Source organism: Molothrus ater, chromosome 2, assembly GCF_012460135.2.
Source record: "Molothrus ater isolate BHLD 08-10-18 breed brown headed cowbird chromosome 2, BPBGC_Mater_1.1, whole genome shotgun sequence".
In the NCBI taxonomy this organism is placed as follows: Eukaryota; Metazoa; Chordata; class Aves; order Passeriformes; family Icteridae; genus Molothrus; species Molothrus ater.
In genome coordinates this window covers 74,086,439-74,112,507 of record NC_050479.2, presented here as the reverse complement: position 1 = coordinate 74,112,507, position 26,069 = coordinate 74,086,439, and the positions used below count along the sequence as shown (strand labels likewise).

Genomic DNA, 26,069 nt, shown 5'->3' with positions numbered 1-26,069 from the left:
GAGAAAAATTAAATTGTATCAGGAGAGAAGATACATTTCAGATGCCACTACACACAAAACCTTGTAGAATCAGCCACAGGCTTCCCATAGCTGCTAAGAAAATATCTCTGTGCCTCTTTTATCTCTCACATAAATCAAAAAAAGGTGCAGTTTGTATAGCCCCTTACTACAGATACCAATGTCCATAAGAATGGGACATTGCACTTGTCTGGGATCTCTCTGTTTGGCTTGACTCCACTCATAAAAAGCAAACTCAATAAATAAATATTGGCATCTCCACAGGAGAGCTGAATTTCTCCTTCCAAGGACTGCAAAGAGAGAACTCGAGAGGGTGAGGTTCCAGTACCTTGGATGCTGTTTATCTAATGAATATATTTTTAGGTGTAGCCTCAAGTTAAACGTTAAATCTCCAACATCACAGCTCATTGGATTCTCATCAGGTAGAACACTGAAATTGCCAGAAGGCTGTATTTTGGTGAAAGACCAAACCAGTCACAGGATCCTTCACTGCATTTTCTGGAATCTCTGTCTGCTTGCTCAAAATTGTTCATGATTGATCACAGAGCATGTGCAGTTTCTCTCTGTCAAACCTCCTAAATTGATTGAAATAGATTGTTCCAAGACAAGCATATATATAACACAATGAAATATCCCACAATAAATAGTGTGAATGAATGGTGCTGACAAGAACCGATGTACTTGTTCCAGACATCACATCATACAGAACTGAGTATGTGCGACCTAAAAAAGGTCAAAAACCTTAAAATAGCTGATGTCCACAAGCCCATCCTCCCCCTCAAGCTCTAGAGATGTTAGGACTCAATTAGTGCCACACTAATTTCTTACTTCCCAACACACCGTGACATTTTGATGCCAGATAACTTTTGCTGTTTTGTAACCAAACCTTGGAGGAAGGCTGGATGTCACACATTTTTATTTGGATTCTTGTGTTTAATGCAAGTGACAGATGGATTTATTTTTTTTCTCCAGCTTATTCCAATATTCCAGAAAGATTTATGTTAAAGACTGACCTTGTCTCAGAAGTACCAGAGGATCTGGCATATGAGATTCCTTAACCAAACATTTGTTTCCCCATGAGCAATACCTGTGTCACTTGTGCTCTGAAGCAATGCATCTTTCTTCAACAGCCTGCACCCACTTCCTTCTCATTCATGGGACAGACAGCAAGGATGACTGATATATCTGGCCCCCTCCCACACAAAGCAGGTTCAAGGGGCCAGCATCCCGTGCTGAGGACTCTGCAAGGTCAGGCTTCAAGTACCTCACATGCCCAGAGCCTGGACCACACCATGGTTTGTGATGCAGAACTCTTCTGCAAGGCAACTTTGCCTCCTCTCCACCCAGACAGCCATTCCACAGGGATGCAGTAGAAATTTAAGGTGATGAAAGGCAGGACACCAGGTGTGCATGACCACCAGTGTGTGGCTGGCCACTGTCCCAGGCTGCCAGAGGTGCCTGCATCCAGCAGGATCACAAGGAGATAAATGGGAGCCATCATGAGGATGGCAAGAGCACAGTCATCTGATTGGATTGACAAAAAATATCAACCTTGTCCTCACTGAGAGCTTGAAAGACCTTCTTGGTAGCATTAGCACATGTGAATCTCAGCTACCCCACAATATTCCAGGAAATCTTTTACATGGCGTAAAATCACAGCATACAAAATTAAATCACAGTCTGTATCTGTGAAACGGTTTTAAAGTTTTCAACTCAGAATATAAGTGTCAAATCACTAAGGTGTCCCAATGTCCATGCTGGGGAATCTAAGCTGCCCCACACTGCTCCCTTCTCCTTGCAGAAGTCCTCTCTGGTCCAATTTGCTTGAATCAGATTCCAACCTCTCATTAGAGTCAGATTTTAAAAGCCTTGGAAGAAAAACTCCAGGCTGTGGATTTTAAAACATCCAAGCCATGTTTTACACAATTTTGGTATTTCAGTGGTCTATATGCCAGAAGATGAGCTGCTGCCTGAGCACTCTCACCACACCACAAGATGATCCCGTGTTTTGAAGACCGGCCAAAGCCTGAGCCAATACATACTCCTATGCTCTTTCTGATAAAATCTACATTATGTTACACTGATCTGTGTTCTGATGTTACTACCACATAATTTTATAAAATAAATACCGTCCCCCCTCAAAAAGAGCATTCTACATGAGAGAGGACCCAAATGCTTTCCATAAAACAGCACCTGTTCACACTTCTGTGCATGAATGACACAGTGAAAAAGCAACAACTGTTGCTGTAGTATTTGTTGAACCTTTGTTTTCCTTTTGTAAATAACAATCAGGTAAGATTTTTCCAGGAAAATATTGCTTGAATAAACTACACCAGAAGCACAAACCCACTCAGTGTCATTTGATCACCAGTATCTTCAGAAAATGTCGTATTTCCTTCTAGAGCAAAGTTTAGCCAGTAAAAGGTTTATTTAGTTGGCAAAATTAATGAAAACAATTTTGAGCAGTAAGAAATCCTAGCTTAAAAAATAAGCAAACCAAGACCAAGTGTCCAGCTGCTGAATACTTTATTCTTTTTTTACTTCATACACCTGAGCTCTTAAGGCTTGTACAAAATATAAAATAAAACAAAACCCCAGTATGGTTTTACCGATCTTAAAACTGCAGCCTTGTATTTTTTCGCCATTTATTGTAAATATAAAGAGGGGTATGAAAATTGCTAGTGTATCTACTGGAAGCACCTACCCTTTTGGATATTATGTCATTATTGTTGCCATGAGAGTTGGCTTCGTTGATTCAATTTTTTGAAGAAATGCCAATTTTATTACAACTCTTTCAGCAGAAATGTGTCCCATTTCAGGGAGAAATTCACTGAGAAGTGAACTTCTGTTAAAACCTCATCCAGAAAAAAACCCACTTTCAGTTCTACTGAAGAGAGGAAGAGCCTGCCTTTGCCTCCCCCACAGCTAATAGGAATGCACCAAACAAAAGGCCACAGAGAGAAACAGGAAGAATTATAAAAACACATACTCAAACTTCCCATACTAGCAAAATTCAAAATAAAATACAAATTGCAGCCCCAGTGGTGACAGGGACTGCAGCAATATGAAGAGACGAACATTTGGGTGGAATATAGGCAGCCAATCCTTCCACTGGCAAATCCTTCCATCCTTCCTTCCAGAGGAAAGAAGTCCACTGGCACGTAGAAGGTGTGTGAATATACCGTGGCTTGCTGAACCAGGTCCTGGGAGAAGCTGAGCAGCTTTTGCAAGATGCTGTCTGAGGGCACCCTTGCACCAAGGGGTGGAAATCATGAAGCTCTCAGACAGCATCATGCAGAATTAGGTCCCTAATGCAATATAAAACATATTTGTTCCCCATTAAGTGACCTGGGAGCTTGCTTTGGCTTAGTTTTTTTCCCCAAGCATTTGTTGTTAAGTTAATTAAGCATTTAAAAATAACAGTCTCTCACTTTCCAGAGACTCCACATAAATACTAATCTGTCTTCATCTAAAGGCCAGATTTTCTGCAAGGGCAAATCAATACAGTTTCACTGATTGAGGATCTGGCCTTAAAAGTCTATCAAGTGCATTAAACCCAGCACAGTATGACATGTGCCTTGGCAGTAGGACAGTTCTCTGGATTAATATTTGAGGGAAATTTGGCAATTAAAAAAAAAATCTCTGTTTTGAAGTGCTGCCATTCCTTTAATTGGTGCTGAGCACCACAGTTTCTCCCCTGGAGAACTGCACAGCCACGGCTGGGCTTTCGCCGTCGTTCTCCTCCAGCTTCAGGGCCGCGTTGTCCAGGCCGGCGTGGCCAGGCTGCGGCACGGCCGTGGGCTCTGCCGTGGGAGCGGCGCAGTACAACGTGAAGCCCACCATGATGATAACAAAGGACACGATGTAGAGACCTGAAAACTGGCAGAGGAGAAAAAGAGATGCATTAAGTCTCGCCTGATGTAAGAACATGCCGCATGTAAGAACACAACGTTGCCTTGTTTCAATAATGTGAAAGCTACCCTTCCTTGTAAAAATTATTTTAATGAGGATTATCACCATTTAGCTGGATTCAGGTCTGAAAACCAGAATTCAACAGCTCTATTTACTCAAAGACTTGGGCCACTGACTGATTTTCTCTGCACTTCGTTCTCAAGACTGTTGGACAGGGAGTTTCCTTGGGTCTACATGCAAGAATCTTAACAGAGAGAACAAATGGGTGTAAACACAGACATACTGAATGAAAGCTGTTTACTCACAGGAATACTGAAACACTCTACCCCTATGAGAATTCTGATCAGGCATATGCAAGTATTTCAAGTTCTGGCCAAGATAAATCTCCGTGCTATTGCAAGCCACCAGGTTAGTTCTCTGCACAGATCTCTAGCCATCTGCAGGGCTAGATGAGTGTTATTGCTGGATCAAAACCAGTTTGCTCTTTACACCCAACAGGTCCTTGAGGGGACAGAGGCTGGGGCTCCTTTTCCAAGATTGGCATTTGCAAGCTGTGAAGAGTAGTGAGAGCTAAAGAGTACAAATTGCAGAGGTACATCAGACACTCTGTTGTTCACTTGCCTGTTAAAATTCCAGTAATTGCCAAGATTCATCCACCTTGACAGAAAGACAAATACTTTATAACACCAAATTCAATAATACCAGGTGTTGAAGTTATCCACAGAAAGGAACATTTTTCAGAAGGTTTATTAAAATCCTCCATATTTTGTCAAACCACACTGATTAAATACTAGGAGGAAGGACCAGCATATCCTACACACCTCTATCAATATCCTCTAACTTCCTTAGCTTCCTTAGACATGCTTGAAAAATATGTTCTAGTTTATCAGGATGAAATTAATGGTAGGACCTAGACAGTGGACCCTCCTCCAAAAAAGACTAAGGCATCTAGAATTTAGGCACTGCAATTCCTAGCTGGCAGTCACTTGGCTTGGAAACTCTTGGATGGCAGCACACAAAAAAAAAAGCAGACTGAAAGAGGCAGCAGGATCACCCATGGTCACACCTCCCACTGACCTGTTCCCAGCAAATGGGCAGAGCCTGGGGCTGTATCCAACCACCTGCACAAATTCTCCAGCCCAAGGCCCTGAGTGAGCATGTGCCTATGTACAAGGACCTGTGGCTGGGCAGTCACAGGAACTGCAGGAACTGGAACTGTTGGAACTGCAGATCCCTCACAGCACAGTGCCCACAAGGCTGGAAGTGTCTCTGATCCTGATGAGTCAATTCCTCCAGGAGTAGATACAGTCACCAAGGCAGGGTGCCAAAGCTGTCACAGTGTAGCTGTGACTCAAGTCCTGCCTGTACTTTTACATTTATTGACACAGGTGAACATCACCCATGCTGCCCTATCAGACCTACACTCTTTTTTTTTTCCCCTTTTGAGGAGAACTTGGTGGTTTTTTCTTTCTTTCTTTTTTTTTTAATTTCAAATATTGCAACAACTTGATTGTTTCAGACACTGATTTCAGTCATACCTTGTGCAGCTGATATCCTCATTCCCACTGCTGAGCCTAGAGAGTACTTTAAATGTTACTGGAGGACTGTATCTCCATCTAGTGTCTGTAATGTATACTTCCTTCTACAGTGCTTTATACAGCTAATGCATGAGATCTTTCTCAACATCTCCTGAGGGATTACAGGTATCTATATAATGAGTTCATTAGCAAGCACAGCAAGGATTCATTATGGAGTAAAAGGAAAAAATAAAAAAGAGTTCAAAGCCAGCATGAAAAATTCACATTTCACTTGAAACAGACAAGGCTGGGGCCAAAAAGTTAACTGCATTAGCAAAACACTGTGCACATATCAAAACTTCATCAATTCCTGGGCCTGGTTTCTGCTGCAGCCACTGACTGTGGTTCTTCTGTTTGTTTGTTTCAGAGCAGGCTCAGACCTTGGCAATTCAGAGCTCTCCATGGCTCTCTCCACTCTACAGCCCAGCCAAGCCTCCAGCTGCCTTTTGTGAACATCATCTGATAATGGGGAATACTAATTAATAGGGAATAATAATTTCCTGTATTTTTTGTTTTTAGATTCCTGTATCCAGAGTGCTTATTAATCCAGCAAACATCCTACTTGGTTCCTTTGCCCCATAGGTAAAGAAGCTATATGGTTAACTTGGCAATAAGATTTTCTACTGCTAAGAGCCATGTCAAAATTAGGCTCTCAGTTCATGGTTATCTCAGATAACAGATGAGATAATAACTTATCTCAGATCCTCTGATCACTAAAGATGTGGCATTACTATTGCTCCCCTTTTTGTTACTTCATTGTTTCTAATCCCAGATCCAAGTTCCTGTTTCAATAAATATCTGAAGTTCTCTCAACATGATCTCAAAGTCTTCATCTGTTCATTTCTCCTTTTGGTACCAGATTACCTCACTGTTAGAAATTATGAGATGACCTGCTCCCAGAAAAACCTCTTCCCAAAATAAGCTAAAAACGCGAAAAATAAAAATTTAATATATCCCTTCCAAAGCTCTTCTTCCTATTCACTATAATGAATATAAATTTATAATCACTTCTTGAGTTAAGCTATCTGGGTGCCAAAATCCACATTTGGAAGTGACTCAGAAAGGATTTAATTGTTAGACCATAAGTATGCTTTGCTTCCTGTATTCATTTTTAATAGATGCTTTGTAGTTTGGAGCAAAGTCTGGAACCCAAAACAGGGAGGAAAACTGAGCTAAGAGACTCTTGAAAAGGAAAATCTAGCTGCTGTCAGACCCTACCATTACCAGACTCAGCTCTGCCTTCATTTTCAGAAAACAAATCTGACCTAAAAGCTTCTGGCTGAAGAGAAAGCAACCACATGGAATAATACAAATTAAGCTCCTAAGCAAAGTTCACAAGCTTCTCACTCTCACAAGCCCTTCCAGTCACTGAGTTGCTGACTCAATTACTCCAATTACTTTAATGAACTAGGTTCTCACAAGTGATTCTGGATTGAAAGTGGAGGGTGGAATGAAATCCTTTCAGCACTGTCATTTAGCTTGAGTAGACCCTGCCAAAAATATTTTAGAGCACAATAGAAGTAACTGCCTTTTGGAGAGTGTAGAGAATAATATATTTATCTGTATTTTTTCAGATCCTTTCGTTTCTCCTTAGCAGCAGCCCTAAGAGAGCTTGATTCTCATCGCAAAATGTTAGTAATGAACAGATTAAACTTCTGAAAGAAAGTATTATTTTCTGAAAATCAAACCAGTCCTCTTCCAGACACCAAATGCCTTTCAGGAAAGGGAGATTCAAACCCTCTCCTTTGACACTTGGGAGTAATGAACCAGATCTAACATAGAATTCCACAAAGGGCTTTCAGTGGGAACTCTATTATTGTTACACCTCAGGAAATTATTTACTGTCTCTTAACTTATCCCTTCAAGTGTGAAATGGTTTGAAAGTGGCTCTCTGGCTAATGGTGCAAGGCTCTGCCATTAACTGACATGACTCCTCCTGACTGACACCTGCCAACAATGAATGACAAAAACTGCAGAAATGTGCAGGTGCAAACAGCTGTTCTGGGGCTTTTAAGAACATTACACTTCATTCATAATTTTGGAGTAGAAACATAACTGAAGGAATGTGAAAGTGGAGGAATGAATGTACTCACCTTGTAAAAAAACAGGTAAAGCCCAAGGAAGAGACTGTAGAGATCTGAAGTCAGAATTGCCAGGTTGACGGAGGTTGCGCTGCTAACTTTAATCACAACTGGCATGAAGCTGTACAGCCCAAACATGCACAGGGCAAAGGCTGTGAACAGTAGTGCTGCAAAACAAGGTGACACCTTACACCTCAGGCACAGAACATGATTTTATAGAGCACTGATATCCTTCAGATGCCTTAAAACTATGCATTTCTATCTCCTAAAAGATATGGGAATGGACATGCAAGAGAAGCATGAAGGACTATCTTATATTGCAAGAATAACTCTACCTTCAAGAAAGTATAGAAGATATATATATATGTATATATACAAGATGTATATATATATATAGATGTAGATGTATATATACAAGAAAGTTCTTGTTCATTCCTACATAACATAAGAGCTGACTGAAGAAATTTAGAGCCACGCTTCTTGATAACATTTAGTTCTGTTCAGGTCAAAATGTGTCAAATTTTTCCTGTACTTCATTTAGGAAGGACAACAGAAGAGTGTTCTTGTGATGTTTCAACAACAAACATGTCAGTAATTAAACAGGTTTCATTTTTTACTTGTTTCAATTTATTTTGAAAAAATATTTCAAGTACTATGTAAAATGCAAAACCTGTTTTAATGTTCAATCCTGCAGACCCTCTCTCTTTGCTGAGCTGCAAAGTTTGAAGAAAATAAACTTGTGAAATACAGTATTCATGCTGCTTGTAATTCAGAGAAAGAAAAGCCCCACCATTCAAAGTCTAAATGATTATAATTTTCCAGTGTTCTGTAACATGCACATTATTTTGTCATACACATACCAATTTTCCAGTTCCACTGAATTTTCATTATCTCTTTATGTTCCACAATGGCTCTAGAGTTAGAGAAAAGATATAATATAGTAAAAAGGAAAAAATCATACTAAAATAGAGAATTTAATTACCAAATATATAAGAAACTTTTCATCTATAAGCCATTCATTTTTTTGTTTCAAATTTTACTGAATGACACTAGCTCAAACATCTAACAAGCATGAAAAAAGACATAAAAATTAAAGTGCCTGAAAGTCAAGAGCACTGTTATTTAATTTTTATGCCTTCTTCACAGGCGTTTTAATCCTTCAGCAATTCAGTTTTATTTGATATACCATTTGAGGAAATTATTAACTATAATGATGAGAAATGAGGACTATATAATTCATTAGACAGACTAAAGTGCATCTGGGCTGTTACTCAAATGTGGTTATTTGTAAGAGTATACATGGCTTCATTTTAAACTTGAGTTTATTATGGAAGATCTCCTGCTAACAATTATCTCCTAATCTTTTCCACAGAGAAAATTCTTTAAGAAATACAGTCCTATGAACAGTCCTCAGCATACTGAGTGTCCTCCCAAACATCAACAAAATAAAAAATACAGCCAAGTATCCTATGTGTTCAACTGCAGGAGTTTAGCTTTAGAACTGCTGCAATAGGAGTAATGCAAATAAAAAGGATATAAAACAGATGCTGATCAGCAACAAAAATCAATTCAAGTGGAAGGACTCCCATACAGGCCACATACGGATGCAACAAAGAATTTAATAACATCATTTCAGGGTATACAAGCAATCATCTGTAGTATATTCTTAATTAGTTTTAAAATAAATATTAGATCCTTACAGCTGTAGACCGCTGATAATAGTCCCAAACAAGCCCACCATTCCTAGAAACTCCACTCTGCTCAGATTTTTCACAATGTATTCCTCACCCACATTAGAAATGGCATACAAAGAAGCAGCAAGAAGCACTAAGACATCTCCAATCACCACGTCACTACCTGTACAGAAATATTAATCCACAATAAGGGTAATGCCACAAATACTTTTTAACTTTCCTTAAAAAAGCAAGCAAATTTATCTTGAACATCTCTATCTTCCTAGCTCATTCCAGGGGAAGGGGGAAGGAAGCCCTTCCTGTGTGTGCAGAGGAGTGTCTGAGCACAGACTCTGCTGCCTGCTCACCTCACCCTGCAGTGTGGAGTGAGCTAAACCCAGATTTACATCTCATCCCAGCCAAGACCCTGCTGTATCATCTGATCCAATCCTATTTCTGCTGACCTCAGGCCCTGCAAGGAATTGAGCAATCCCAGTTAGAGATGCTCTCTGCATTTCAGGAATATTGTCCCCACTTTCGCAGTAAGGCCTGATTCAGGGCTTGCTAAAATCAGCCTATTGATTTTGGAGTGACCTGGACTCAGCTTCAGGTTTAGGACATGTCCTAAGTGGGCACTGCAGAGGGGTGGTACCGTGTGTCCTGCTGCAATGTATTTATACTGCAAATGGGACTCCCTGTGCTACCATCACTCACCATTTAATGTCTGTGCTTCAGCTAAATAGCAAGAGGATCACTGCTGTTCAAATCCTTCGATTGGTTTAAAATTTCCTTCCCTAAGCAATCACTAAGAAAATATGTCTAAAATATGAGGGTAAGCAGCAGTAAGGATCCCCAAGTCAGCAAATAAAGCACAACTTCCTAATGTCTCAGGGGAATATTCTTCTCCCTCCAAGATACTTGTACCACATAGCAGTAAAGCTGAACTTCAGTTTGTCCTGTCTTACCTACAGTAAGACCCCAAAATAACAGCACACATTCTTATCTCCATGCTGCCTGATGAAGGCAATGCCCTGAAATTTACCTTCTCTCATAGCCTGTGGCTCTGAAAATTCAAAATTCTTATTCCAAATAAGATTGCTATGATAGGGGTTGATTTAGGCATCTGTCACAGAGAAGACAAGACCTGTCCTTATCTGCACCCTGCGGGCTCCTGGCCCCAGAGCCCAACCTCCCTCACAGAGGTCCCAGGAGAAGTCAGCTGCGGTGAGCAACTTTTTATGTGTTACTTGTACCCAGAGAGAATTGCAAATCAGAAAAGTCTGGCTGCCAGCAGGTTGATACTGTATAAACAAGACAAGGTTTGCAGGCATAGGCCACTTCTTCTATTAAACCATCTCTCATGACAGTCAAAGTGACCAAGCTTTAGGGAATGAGACTTTTTATCACACTGTCTAATGAACAGCAGCAAAGTTTAAACTTAACACAAGTGGGTTTTTTTTTAAGGTGGTAGAAGTTTCCAAACATACAAGCAAAGAAATTCCACAGCTCCCCATAAAATCAACATCTCCTCTTCCCAGACAAGAAATAAAAACAGCAATATCTTCTCTTTTAAAACAGAACTGTATCTGCTACTATTTCTGCTTTACAAGTTCCTGTCCACAGCAGGAACCATCTCTTTGCTCTTCCCCCCCCACAATAAAGGACTCCTTACCTTCACCTTCCTCCCTCCCTGCCAAAATGTCTGCACCCACCATTGTTGCCACACCCAGCAAACAGATGGCAACAGCAACAAAATGTATCAGCTTGTATCTTGCTCGGAGAAGGAACCAGGACAAAGCCATCAGCATGGGAATCCCAAAACAGTCCAGGAGCTGTGCGTACAGAAAAATTGTTTGAGTTAGAAACCCACCCCAAATCTGGACTGCAACATCCTGAAAACAAATGCACAGGATCTTCCTTCCAATCATCAGATGTTAAGGAAACCTGCAAAGCAGCCCCAGTAGAAGAGAGGGATGAGACCCATATTTCACCATTAAAAGCATTTTGCAAGTGAAGGAGGAGCTGGAACAGGGGTCCACTATCTCTTGGTAGGAAAGCACTGATTTAGAAACTCTTCTAAATGATGGATCTAATCAATCTTCGCAGCTTCACAAACAAATGCTAAGGTGCTGCTCTGAAACAGCATTGCTCCCCGGGGCTCCATGTACACAAAGCAAAAATATGGAACTATTGATGGGTACAAGTAATCTAATTTTACATTGATGTGACTGTGACAAGGACTTGACCCTGGAGCTTTGGGTTTGATGCTCTGCCTTATCTTTCCTTTCTTTATTTTTTCTGTATAAGTTTCTATGTATCTTTGCTTTGCTGTTAGACCCACCCATAGAATCACAGAACTGCTTGGATTGGAAGAGATCTTAAAGTTCATCTAGTTCCAACCCTCCTGCCATGGGTAGGGACACCTTCCACTCAACCACTCCAACCTGGCCTTGGACACTTCCAAGGATCTTCTACCTATTCCCCTTTAGGACAGGAAGCAGCAAGACTTAGCTGTGTACTTAATACAGAAGAAGATACACTGCAGCATAAGATGGGCATATTGTTCTAAAATAATCAAATACCATCAATACCACTGTGCTAATCATAATTGGTTTAATGTTTAATTCAACAAAATAGGTTTTGTTTCTGAATTTGTGAAAGGAAAGAAAAGGTGTATTTCCTGACCTGTCTCATTAGAGTGCCACATAAGGGAACAGCCTACAGCAGAACATACAGTCAACTTCCCAAAGATTCATGAGAAATTACTCTCAAATGTCAACCCTTAAAACCTGGCCTCTTGAAGCCCCAACAAAATATCCAGATCAGTAGGAGTGGGGTATAATCCCTGCAATCATGACAAGAGCTCTTAGTTCTTAATGTTTATTTCCAGACTCTGCCTGCCTCAGTGCACCACTGCAGTTAACTTCTGTGCTGTGCCATTTCCCCAAGGGCTTCAACCAAACTTGTTAACGTTTTGATGATAAGTCTGGTTCTACTTATTCATAACTATACATAGTAAAGTCTTAGAAGCATAGTGCTAAGAGCAGCTATTAAAGATTAAATCCTAACAGTGCCTCTAATCCTTCCATCTATTTGTCTTTGCTCCTTGGATTGCCTCCAGCTTGTCCAGTTTGTAAAGTCTATGAAGTGTAAAAGTACTTCTTCAGGCCATATTATGAGACATTACAACTACCTAAGTCTCAGTATGTGATACCAAGTATTTCAATACAACTTTACACCATGGAAAATATCACACTGTGACCTTCTATCTTGTCACAGGTCTTGTTCTCTATCTCACCTTTAGTCTAGACTTGTGAAAACCTCTAAAATTTCCTTCAAATTTGATTGTTTTGACTAGTATCAAACAACAAGAAAGACTACAAGCATTAGAAAGCAAGATTTTTACCCCTCTGGTGGTATATCTACCAGAGGGGTAAAAATAGACATAACTCTTCTACTAATAAGTAAGCTTTCACTCCCATTAACTGAGATGTTAGCATGTAGCCTTCCAACCTCCAAACAATTTTTCAACCTAAACAGAAAAAGTAGAAACCCTTTAAAAAACATCTTAATTAGGATATGAGAGTAGTACATAATGAGCCAGAAGCTCCTTCAGTAATGCAAGATGGGGAATTGCTGCATCCAGACCAAGAACACACTGGAGAACCACAGCACCATGGTTAGAGGACTTGCAGCCAGGGCACAGAGGCACCAAATGATGAAGAACACACTCTGGTAATCTGTTCCAGGAGACAATTACCCTCAATTACAGACAGATGAAATCAGATTTCCATCTACTGGATCTTACCTTCCCTTCATCTAGTACATTACAGAGCTCTTCTGTACAGGATCAAGATCAAAGAAGTGCAAAGCAGATGTAATACCACAATAAATTGTGTCAATGGAACCAATTAAAAAATAAAGTTTATTTATTGAGGTTTTACAACATTTACAGCAGTACTGTGGTGCTGACTACTATTTCCAGTACAGCCTCTTCAAACTCTCTATTCAATTCTAGCCTGTATTTTATTTTTAACAAGGGGGGGAGAGGGAATCAGATAACCTGGTGATTTGATTTACAAATGTTTTGACTCAAGGCACGCTTTGGCCACAATGTTTATAGGAGGTTTTAAAAGTAGGGTAAATTATTAAAAGACGTTTTAATATAATGGTTAATAAATTATCATAGACAGTTGGAGGTCATTGGTTTGCTTATAATTGCCAGCTTCGGACAGCTTTGTAAGCAAGAATGCTCAACTGCTCATCCTGCTCATTCCCCACAAGGCTCCCCAAGGGTAGCCTCCAGCTGAGCCCCAGGGGTTCATCCTTTATTTTCTCCTACTGAGGCTGGAACTCTTCCATCAGCTGACAATCTGTCAATAGTTGCCTGAAAAACATTTCTGTCTGAATTATCTACAGAGCAAAAGGTAAATGTGCCCAATAACACGTTAAAAACATCAAACCACAGCTATACTGCTTGTTTTTTGATATAAATCACATAATTGTTAATAATTTTTTGATACAAATCACATAATTGTTATCACAGAATATCCTGAGTTGAACGGACCTATCAGAATCTTTAAGTCCAATTCCTGGCCATGCACAGGACACCACAAGAGTCCCACCATGTGCCTGTTGTCCAAATGCTTCTCGAACTCTGTCAGGCTTGGTGCTGTGACCACTTCCCTTAGCAGCCTGTTCCAGTGCCCAACCACCCTCTGGGGGAAGAACCTTTTTCTGATATCCAATTTCAACCTCTCCCAATTCAGCTCCATGCCATAACAGGCGGTCAAACTGCAGCACAGTCAAGTCCTGCCATAGGGAAAAAAGGACGCTGGCAGCAAGGAGTAGCCTGGCACTGCCTCAGCCACAGCCAAACAGTTCAGTTGTGGACCAAAGTCTTTGTCTGTATTTACCAAGAAACGAGAGCTGTCATCCCACTGTTATCACCCTAAAAATCTCCAAACCACTCCTGTAAAATGCTGGTATTTGAGAACTCAAGGGAAACCAGTTCTGCTTGTGTGTGCGTGTGTGAGAAAATACATGGAAGTTCCTTGCTGAGCTGAAAAAAATTTATCTTTGAAGCTATGTTTCATGGTGGTGAGTGAAGCTCCAGCCAGACAGCATTTTAACAATGATTACACTGCTTTTGGGAAGGTGCCATAAACCCCTGTGTTGTTTTTATGGTCCCTGGGAATCCACTCACAGTCAGTACTGCAGACAGGCCATCAGGCTGGGTGCACTGAACCACAGGTACTGATGTAGCTGCAAAATCGCTTGCCAAAAACAAAAAGAAAATGCCTTGCACTAGAACAAATCACAGGCTTCTGCTGTATGTTTTTTTTTCACTGTATCTCATTTCTGACAATGGAGAGAAACTGGCGACTTCAGAGAATGTGCAAGAAACCTCAGGGCAATTGCAAAAAAATTGCAATTACTGAACTGATCAGTCGCAAGGTTACCAAAAGTGAAAAAGGCTTAGAAAAAGCTTGAGCTTTTTGGACAGGACAATCTATTATATATATATATATATTCTTTCTTAATTTCTATGAAAGAAATCATGGGAATAGCTTTACTATTTCTGAGAACTTGGATCAAAGTCCTGGCTTCTTCAGCTGTAAACTATAAGGTCAAACAGTGTCTAACTTACCAGCTTAACTTAATCTTGAGACTGAAACAAGTCACTCTTAAAACTTTGATTTCTTAGGCATTATTTGTAAGGAGATTAAAGACCTAATGAGTCATAACACATAAGTATGAAGTAGAAATGTGACAAAACAACCCAAGAGACACAATCGATCTTCAGTAGTGCAATGAAAATTTACTGCAATTCTCTAAAGGGAGCCCAGACTGCAGGAGTTTATTGCTTTACAGGTAATTCTCTTAAACATTAACCCCTATTACTTTGACTCTGTAAAACACTGACTCCTTTCCAGCTAACAACCAAGTCTTCATGTTACTATTTTTTTTTATTCAGGTACGTGGGGCCATGACCCCAGCCACCAATCCCCACCACTGGTAACAGCAGGCATGAACTGGCACAACATGGACACACTCCCTACTCCACACTCACACAGTGAGTTAACTTGGGCCTGACACAGCTCACTAACAGTACAGCCAAAGGCAGGGTTTACTCCCACTTTGCTCAGTGTTCTGAGTTAGTTTGTTCAAGGAAACTGTCCCTGCAAGCTCAGGAGACTGAAGGAGGAAAGCACTGACTCTTCCAGCAGCTTTTGTCTGCGCAGTGTGACAAAGAAACCCCAGCTTTAGCCCTTCTGTTTACAGAGCATTTTCAGAACACAATATTTATCCTAAAGCAGCAATGCAGAATCAAGCACTGGTGTTGGAGAGGATGTCTACTATTACTTTATTTATGCTGAACTTCCTTCCACCTCTTTCAGAGAGGGCCCTGAACTGCCACATTCAAAAGCCACAAGGCTGGTACCCCCCTGTATGGGCAGCAACACCACATTCAGTGTGTCTCACAGGTGGGGTTGCATCTCACAATGCCTCCTGTAGCTTCTAGGAGTAGGCAAAAGATCCACCTCACTGTCATCAGCAAGAACCTGCACTGAGTGACTGAATGTGGTCATAAATCTTTATTTTGTGTCAGGAGAAAAAACTGAGTGGCTGTCAGCAAACTCTTAGAAGTGCTTTTATCAAAATAATTAGGGTTCAACTCAAGAGCTGGCACAGCTCTACCAGCCAATCTTCTCTGCTTCCTGGAAAGGTTATTCATGATACAGGATGCTCTTCCCTGTACTGCAGAGAGAAAATAGATGCTGGAAAGTTCTTTTCAGGCTTAAATAGCTTCCATGTCTGTCCTATGAATCTCATTTTAGAAACCAGTCCAAAACTGTAATAAAAGCAACAGCTCAAAAAGAGAGATTGGTCCTTACCTGCACACTTGTGAGGTTTGTGTATTGGTAGGCTTTTACAATCGTGTAATTGGCTTCAACATCAGCCAGTCCCACAATAATATATTTCCACCACCTCTGCTTCAAAATCTGACAGAGACTGTCACTGCCTGTTTAGAAGAAAGCAGCAATCAATATGTATTTCTTTCCAACCAAACATTGCACAGGAATTTTGCTTTTTAGAAGCATAAATAATACCAAGATTGACTTTGCCTGTCCCTACTTAAGATACAATAACAGGAAACACAGCCTGGGAGGAGACAATGCAAATGCTGAAAAGCACAGAAATTCTTCTACATGAAACAAAACACAGCAAGACTAGAGTTGTCTAAAGAGTAAATTAATAATAATAGGAGGAATACTAAATAGCCTCTGGTAACAAAGCCTGTTAAAACAAAACTTATTTTTCCTAATATAACATATGATTTCAAACCACAGAGCACAAAACTCTAAACAGATATGACATTACATCAAATTAAATGCACATTTAACCTGTGAAATTAACTTCCATCTGTTGCTATAAAGCAGGAACTTCAAAAACTAGTAGGAGTATTGAGGTCTTAATTTTCGAATTCTGAAAGGAAAATGTAGAGAGAAAAAAAAAGATGAACGATAATCTCCCATCCTGTATTTCACATACCAGTCTTAAATACCAGCATTGTTGTATAAACCAGAAGCAGCAAACTATAGTTGATGAAACTTTGCAACATTGGAGTATTCACATGGAATTTGTCTGCCAGGTACTGGCTTGTAACAGCAGTCCCACAGATAAACAAGGAGAGCATCTGGCCCAGAATTACAGTTTTCCAAATATGCCTGTGAACATAAAAGACAAAACAGTAAGCTTAGAATTAAACATTCACGTTTCTAATAAAATATTTTCTAGTTTTACAGGAAAAATGACTTTTTTTTAGACTGACACTTTTTTTCTTTTTTCCTACTCCCTACCAATGTTGTCCTGTTACCTACAGGTAAGCAGGGTTTTGTGTACACAGAAGGTTTAGTCTGACCTCAGGACAGCCATGTGAGAAGTGAGGCCAGCTCAAACCACCAGCCATGGAGACTGCAGTTACTCGCAAAGATCTTCAAACAGGTCACCTGGGCAGGCTCTACCCAATAGCAGGTCCTATTCTTATTAAGCAAGTTTTGAGTTAAATCCTTTGTCTCCACTGAATTCCACCCTGACTGATCAACAAAGATCTACAACAAGGAGATAAAGCACAACTACTTTCAGGCTCGTCTGAGACCTGAGTTTTAGTGAGCTGAGACCTTAAGATGAGCAGTGGAACACAAAAGTATTAATGATAAAACCAAATAACAGTTCAGTTTGGAAGGCTCTTGAAAGATCATCTGGTCCAAACCTTCCTGGGAAAGGGAGCCTTGAGGAGACTATTTAGCACCCTGTCCAGCTGCATCTTGCAAACCTCCAGTGATGGGGACTCCACAACATCCTGCAGAGGTCATTCCAGTGATTGCTTGTTCTCACCATAAAATAAATCTGTCTTATAGTAAGAATTATTATAATTAATACTTATTGTGGATTTTTTCAGTTCTATTACATCATGTTCTGCTGCAGCTGAGGATGGAGTTAAGAATGCATTTTGGGTAAGATCATGTTTGCATTTACAGCTCAAGTCCCACCCACAGCCAGCAGGGACAAAAAAGAGGAAAAAAATGCTCATGCTCTTTTAGTAGCAATTCTTCACTTAATGTAAGATGACCTATTCCAGATGCTCCAAGACAAACAGGGGCATGTAACTCTATGGGGTTTTTCTGGCTTGCTCTTTCTCCTGCCAGTGGAGCTATGCTAATTTTTACCACCCCAAGTCTCTGCACATGGCACAATACACAGTGACAGGAGCTCAGCCCTGTGCTGTCTGTACAGGTCTGCTAAGTTCACATTTAATCTGTTTACTCTGAAGACTCCTGATGACAATTTAACTGTCAGCACAACCAAAAAATTTGTCTCCACTCAAATTAATCAAGCAAGGGAAGAAAGGACCTCATTAGGATTCTGCACCTACCCTGTGCCCACATCTCTCCACGCTGACTTCTGGCAGGACACCCACGTGTCAGGTACAGCACCTGAGAGTATCACTGCCTGTTTTCCCAAGGTGGGTGACCCCAACACAGTAAGTACCAGCTCACTCTGCTGTGCTGCACAATCCAGCTGCCAGGAAATTAGAAGGGTGTGTTTGACAGTGCTAAACCTGACCACAATCATGCAATCAATCCCTCCTTTTGGAAGGGAGGCATCTTCCTTGCACAGACTCCAATGCACCTGCACGAATCCTGTTTTCAATTCAGCCTGACACCAAGCTCTTCTGACTTCGAAAATGCTGCTGGGCACATTTTTCTCTCCAAGTCCATTCTGATGAGACAGCAAATCTCTACAAAGTCCAGCCACATTGTACTTCCAAGAGATTTGAATCCCATGTTTGCTACAGCTTGCCTTGCCAATCCCAGGAATGGTGCACATTCACACTCTTAAGTATTATATATTATGTGACAATCTTGTAAAGTACTGTCCAGTCTCATCTGAGTAACTCTTAATGGTGTGTGAAAGAAAAACATTCTCATTTCTAAACAGATCTCTAAAATACATATGGTGGGTGTGGTGGGTGGTTTTCATTAAAAACAGCAGGAGAAAAAATTGAAGCAACCTCACTTCTGTTATATTTTACCTGATTTCTTTTTAATTTCTTTATATTCTGGTCTATGCTATTTAGTGAACAACTCAGACACATTTTGGCTAATTATTTTGGCTGATGCAGAAATATCTTTTTATAGTCACGTAAAGAATTTAATCATTGCCATTAGAACAAATGTGATGTAAGTTAGCTAAAATTTCAAGCAGGCATGGATGAGGATTCCAGCTTGCCGTTTGCCAGCTCTGCAAACTCTGGCTCCTTTGCAGAAGGTAAAGTGACAGAAGACCCACTGAAATTCAAAGGAAGATACACTGTGGCGAACAGCATACAAAAACGTGTTTTCAAGCATTTAAAAAAATACACATGTACTTTTTATTATTCAAATAAAGCCTCTTGCCCCAAACTAGCAGAAAAATGTTTCTTCTTCACCAGCAGCACTCAAGTAACACAGCAGGCCTTTAGCAGTTTATTAGACTAAACTCACCCGGCACTTGTACTAGCTGGGAAGAGAGTGTATAGGTCAGGATCAGACATGAACAGAGGCATGACTGGGCAAAACTGCTGCAGTTTTACTGGAGCAAAGCCTGTGTGCTGCACAGAATGAACTGCACTTGTCCATATGCTACCAGGAGAGGTCAAAGCTGCCTTGGCTGGCAGAAGCCCTGATCTGGACATAATCTCCACCTCTCCCCTCCAGCCACCTGCTGGGTGTTGCCACAGAGAAGGGCAGAAGCACAGGCAATACCACCCCACAAGCTTGTTTAAGGAGGCTCATTTAACATGGACTTCAGTGTGGTAGGGCTTTAAACATTTTTGTCTAGGATATGAGTTGCAAGGGGCAACTTTGCTCCTCCTGAGCTACAGCACCTTCTCTACAGCAAAGGCCTGGACTCTACGTGCAGCCCTCTGGCATACTGGGTAGCAATCATGTTCCAGTGAGAGGATAAAATGGGGAAAACCTGCTGCCACTCAAATTTGTTAACAATTGAGCTGCTCCAACCATCATTTACTGAAAACAAGACAGACCCATCTGCCCTCTTGCAGTGGAGCAACTCCACTAAACTAATCCTCAGCTTTTCTAATGACCAAATTTCCCCAGTTCAAAGTACCTAAGGAATTATCTCCTTGCATTTCTGCATTTGAGAACGGAGGCAGGTCCAGAACCTCCAGAACTGTTTGCTTTGTGGTTACTGCCCTAGCAATCATTGCTATTTAGTTAAAATATGTCTTGGCAGTACTACATAACAAAGGCGTCTGACAAAGCAAGCAGGGTTCATCACACCTCATGCCCTTCTCTATTTTTGTCTATTTTAATTCAAGGAATTTTTTTCTTGCCTGAACAGATTCAAAATGTTAACATCAAAAAACACACAGAAAGACTTAGTCTTTAGTGGAAAACTGCCCTCAAAAAACGTCTTCTGTGAATCCCAAAATGCTCCATACCTGGCAGCTTTCTCAGCTGTGTGTAAGGTAACAGCCTCTTGCCCTGACTGCTCCCCAGTGCCAGGTGGAAGCCTCAGCAGGAAGCAGCAATGGTTTCCCTCATACCATTTGCCAAAGCATGAAAAATAATTTCTTCAAATTGAGATGACATCACCATGCTCCTGGCATGATGCACTGGGCTCATAGCATATCTTAAAAAATATGTTTGATCCTCTCTAAACTTGAGAGCAAACTTTAAATCCTACTGTTTGCATTTTGCATGACAATTTCTTCTGAGAAAAATGATTTAAAGACACAAGTTTCCATTCAATTTGTTATTGATATGAGTATCGATGACAGGGACTTTCTTATTAATAATTGATCAGATTTTGAAATATATTAATTATTAACTTTTCCATGCCAGAACTTAATCCTCTCAGCTTTTTTTTTTTTCTTAATGCACTGGAAAAGACGAATTCACTTTGGAGTCTCAGATGATGCAAGGTAAGTGTTCTGAAAAGGCCTTTCATTTCATAGCTGGGTGGGGTGGGTTATTGTTGGCTTTTAATGCTTGGTAGAGAGCTACTAAGATTAGTCCTCCCTTCCCCCCTCCCTTCAGCCACCCTATCTTAGCTAGCTGTATCTATGGCTTTGAGCAAAACTGAAGACATTTTGGGACTTTTTAGAGCATGAAAGTTTGCCACAAATTGGTCTAAAGTGTACACTGAACAATGTGCAGCTCTCAACATCATGAGAAACTCAGGCTGGCTTTCCTTAGCTCCATGTGAAATGCAGAATAAAAAATACACCAAGATACTAAAGTACAATTGATATAGGAGGAAGTTTAAGGAAATTTAGTAAGACCATAGTTAACAATTTTACTGCCAATTAGTTTACTAAATCCTGTAATTTTAATGTGAATTTTTAACTTATAAAAAATACAGCTAATCAAATATTCATTTTAATTCTGCCACCAATCTAATACTGACATGGCAAAGCCTGGCAACACTGTTCACGTACAGCGTGTACTTGCAGTTAGCTTTAACTACTGAACCCTTCCTAAACAGGGGAGGAAGTGACCTTTTAATTTCAATGATCTTACTTTTTCATGCTAGTGGTTAAGGGAAAATGCAGGTTCAGACCAAACCATATTGCAACATAATTAGTAATTAACTAAGAAGAACAGAATATATTTTCAAGAACTAACATCATCAGAAGTTAGCTTTTCCATGTTCTGCTTTGAAACTGACGTCAATTTAATTTGCAAAGTAAAAAGTAAAAAATAGAAAAGCATCAGAAATATATTTTCTAATGGTTCTACTCAAAAAACCAAAAAAAAGCAGAAAAAAAAACCCCACAACAAAACCCAGACCCAGCCTAGTTTATTACATACAACTATTAAACCTTCCTACGACTCAGAAAGGCCTCAAACAAAACTGAAGTGGCTGAGCCTGCTGTCACCTGGAGGAAAAAAATAAGAAAAAATATCAATTCAGTATCTCAGACAACACTTCTTAAAATTCAGTGAAAGCTATTGATTTTCTTTCAAATACCTTCCATAGACTCCCTTAGTGTAGCCGTTGGCAAAACTAATGGCATAGGTGAGGTTACTGAACAAGTCAACACGTTTCTGTCTTGCCTTTTGGTTCTCTCCTCACAGGCATGAGGAGTGAAAAGAGAAAAACTTATAACCAACAGAGAAGATGAGACTTTGTTCATTGCAATAAGGCTCTTCTGGGCCAGCATACACCATCTCATAGTCCAGCAGCCAGACTACAGTTTATGAGCACGAGGCTGGCAGGAAAGCCAGCACATCCTTGGCTGACAAATCCTACGCGATAACTATTGGTGACCAAACTTATAGCTCAAAAAAAGCCTTTTAAACAGGGACTGTTTTCCCCCCCTAGAGGGAAAGTGAAGCTGTAAATGGATGGTCTAGAAGTCTGAGGATGCAGTCCTGCTCTCATGAAGGTAGTGCTTCTGAAGTACCAGCTTGTCTGTACAGCTTGGCAGGTATTTTTCCACAAGTTTTCCATGCTTAACTAGTGCTCATATTTCAAGAGATATACCTGAACGAGTCTCTATCCCAAGCTGATTTACGGAAGGAGGAAGTGGGGATATTGGTCTTTCTGGACTCCACATTTCATCTCAGTTATTTTGTTCTATTACCTTTGCTATCCCCCATGACCTGTCCTTCATAATGATCGAGAACTACAAAACAGATAAAGTGCAGGGAAAAAAACGGAAAACAGAAGAACAAAAAATACAAATGCATGTGTTTATGTGTGAGAGCACAGTCCTACTTCAACAGAGTCAAGACGTCACTCGCTAGTTCCGCGCTCAGCCGAGGCGAGCCCGAGCGCTCTCGCCCAGCAGCATCCGCAGGCTGCAGCTCGGAGGCGCTCCCGGAGCAGCCCCAGCATCAGAGCACCCGCTCCGGAGGCAGCGGCCAGAGCTCCCCCGGGCTCCCCGGTGCCGGGCCGGCCGAAGGCTCCGGGCTCTGCTCAGCCCCGCGCAGCCCCGGCCGTAACCGCGGGCCCGCACCGCGGCGGCCGCTCCGGCCCAGGCTCCCGGCGGCTGCTCCCGGCGGCGCAGAGCGGCCTCCGCATCCCAACCGCGCCGCCCGCCGAAGCGCCGAGAGCGGCACGGACGCTTCCCCTCTCCTCCCGTCCTTCCCCCGCTCCGGCGGGCGGCCCGGAAGCCGGCGGGCGGGGAGGCCGGCGCCGCGCGTTCCACGTGGAGGCCGGGGACTCACCAGGTGCAGAGCTTGGCCCCGAGCAGCGCCAGCAGCCGGCGCGGAGAGGAGGCGGCGGCCCCGGGCGATGGCTCGGCAGCATCAGCAGCAGGAGCGGCAGACTCGGGCCGCGGTGCCCCGGCAGCAGCGGCCGCCTGCTCCATGGCGCGGCTGCCCCGGCCCCGCGCCCGCCGGCAGCGGGCAGGGAGCGATGGAGGGCGGGCGCTGCGAAGGCGGCACCCGGCGGAAGGAAGGGATGAGCAGCAGCACCGGGACAGCGGCACTCTGCTCCCCGGAGAGCGGCCGAGCTCGGCTTTGTGCCCGCCGAGGGGCCGCCCCCGGGAGGGTCACGGGTGGTCGGAGCTCTCCTGATGTTGCTTCTCCTCTCCGGCCCTGCAGTTTCCTTCAACCGCTGGCTGTAGGTGGGGAGCTTTAGCAGCGCCAACGCCACGCTGGTGTTCTTCCCGCTCTCCCGCGGGGCCCCCCGGCAGCAGTCCAGCCCGGTGCCCCGGTGCGGGTCCCTACTCTGCCCCCAGCCCCTGCGCAGGCAGCGAGCCCCAGGGCACGCGGGAGCCTGGCAGCAGCAGCAGCCGGGCGCTGTGCGGGCAGTTCAGGCGCATCCGCCGGTACAGGAGTAACAGTTACTGTGTACGCTTCGAGTTCAACTTCTCGCAGCTTTCTGCGCAGCCTCGGGTCTTCTAACGTTTGAACTCCCACTTTGCTGCTTCTTTCCCATGCCTCTGGGTTTTTCCGCATCCTGTTTGTCTTCACCTACATCTCAGGGTAACTCACCTGGAGAACCTGGTGACATTTTGCATACTTTGGTGGGTTTCTTAACAGTACTTCTGATGATGCTCTGTAAGTGATGGAATTGAACCCCGAAGGTGTCTCCAGGAAGAGCAACCTTCGGCCCTCATTGGGGCAAATATTTATCACTGTCCTCGCTAAGCCGGCAGAAAGGATTTTCTGCCACAAGACACTGTTGGTCTCTACCTTCAGCTTTTCCCCGCAGAGCACCACAATCTAATCTTTCTCCCCCCAACACCATAACATTTTTTTCAGACGTTTTTCTCTGTCATAGTTCTTTCAGTCAGATTGTGTTTATTTATGCTACTCCTCAAATTCATCCTCATAGGATTAGATTTAGGAGTCAAAGAGGCATTACTGTGCCATTTTCAGGTTATCTTTACATTTCCATGTACCTGTCATTAATGAAGGTGAATCTTAGTCTCCCCTTTCCCCAAGGGCCCAGGCTCAAATAACCAGTAAGGTATTGGCTATATGGGAGAGGACCCCAAATACCCTCTTTGACTCTGTGAGGTGTAATGTTAAAGGTCATTATGAAAAAAAAGCTGTATAATTACATGCTTTAAAAGCATTAATAAATATACTTCTATATTTATAGCATACATACCTATTTATTAAACTGAGTTTTTATGTATTTTTCATTTATTTGTATAACAGAATAGTTTACTGGTATTTAAATTTTGAATTCCTAACCCAATAAAAGTCCTGCTCTGACTCCTGCAAGAAATCAGTCTGCCAAGATTAGTCTCAGTGTTATGATAGTTATGAATCTGGTCATGCTGGTCCTGATTCTTCACAACCTAAACTAACACAAAGTTTAAAAGAAATGGACTTATCGGACCCTGTGTATTTAGTCATATCTGACTTCAACAGCTGTGGTCCTCTTATCTTCACATTTAATTCATCCTAGTCTGCAATCTGCTGCCAGTTTTGCAGAGATGGGGAATCTTGTCTTTGGTGCTCTTTGACTGCACTTAAGCTCAGCTCTTGGAATTCCTTGCTACAAGTAGGCTGCAGCAGCCTCACACCAAAAGACACTGCCAGGCCAGAGCTTTGCCCTCGACTGCTCAGTTGCAGAAAGATTGCAGTACCAGAGGGGTATCTATGAATTCTAAAAATATGAAAGAAAATAAAGTTTGATCTCTTTTTAATTTAAATTTTAACAACACTAACAAACAAAAAAACCCAGCAACAACTGTTTAAGTGCCATCTGTTAAACTTTGGGGACTAAGTTCATTGCAAATTAACTTGGAGGCCTAGACTAACAGGTAGGTATATTTCTCCTTTTTGACTAAGAATTTTTAGCAGTACATTTACTGAATTCTTTAAAAATTAATTATTCATATTCAAAAGTTGCATCTAAATTATCAAACTATTTTGAGGTGTGACTGAAAGGAACTAAGAATCCAAATATTTCTTATAGTTGGATATCTTCTAGAATGGGTGAAGGATAACTTAAAAGTACCAGCATAGCTTTTTTTACTGTTTTTCTTTTTAAAAAAACCAAACTTTTGAGCTGAGGACAAATAAAAGAATTAGCAAAGCCATAACAAATACAAGATAGACATAGCTCTGGTATCCTCATCTGCTTTCAACTCCTTTTTGCTAAACAATTTCATTTCAGTGTGTCTTATCAGACTGTCCCTCCTGCTGAGAAAATCATAAGTTTGAATAGGTGATAAAAGTAGATAACAATGATAACAAGTAAAGGGCAAAGCCATTGTTCAGTGAGACACTTTGTGTACATTAGTGTAACAAAATTATATTTTTTGCATCTGTGCCAACTAAAGGAAAGACAAAAAATATTACATGAACTGAAGTCAAAATCTGAAACGGCAGAAGTGATTCTTTCTGAAATGCTGAGCAAGCATAATGTCAGGGTTATTTTGATTGGAAGTATATGTGCCACTAGAGGTCCTTCATGGTCAGATTATGTTTTCCTCCACAGCATTTTGGGAGGGCTTTTTTTATTCTTTTATCCATGGTATATATGAGAATTATGATTTCTAAAGATATTTATTTAGTTCAATGTATTAAATTCTTAGAATAATGGAGTGATTTTATCGTGATGAAGCCTTTTCTGGGAAGATACCAATACAATTTTTCAGATAGCATTTATTCAGTAAAAGCTCTTGTTTTATTATGAAATAATAAATGTTATTTATTTTTACTTCAATAACTGCACATTTTTAGATTTCCAATTTTTCATTGTCTTATACCACATCTTCAACATAATCACTTTTCTCTCAGAAAAATAAAGGAAGGAAACAAATGTCA

The 26,069-nt window shown here is 41.4% G+C and overlaps 1 protein-coding gene across 1 annotated transcript; it reads right to left on the bottom strand.

Moving 5' to 3' along the window:
- Positions 1-2,527: 2,527 nt before the first annotated feature.
- Positions 2,528-23,525, bottom strand: SLC35F2 (solute carrier family 35 member F2). Its single transcript, XM_036392471.1, has 8 exons — positions 23,007-23,525; positions 16,819-16,994; positions 16,161-16,288; positions 10,934-11,093; positions 9,289-9,445; positions 8,449-8,501; positions 7,601-7,755; positions 2,528-3,897 (listed from the first exon to the last, which is right to left on the bottom strand). Exons 1-8 carry the CDS (start codon positions 23,147-23,149, stop codon positions 3,685-3,687), a joined length of 1,185 nt encoding a protein of 394 aa, XP_036248364.1. The 5' UTR covers positions 23,150-23,525; the 3' UTR covers positions 2,528-3,684.
- Between the last annotated feature and the right edge of the window lie 2,544 nt (positions 23,526-26,069).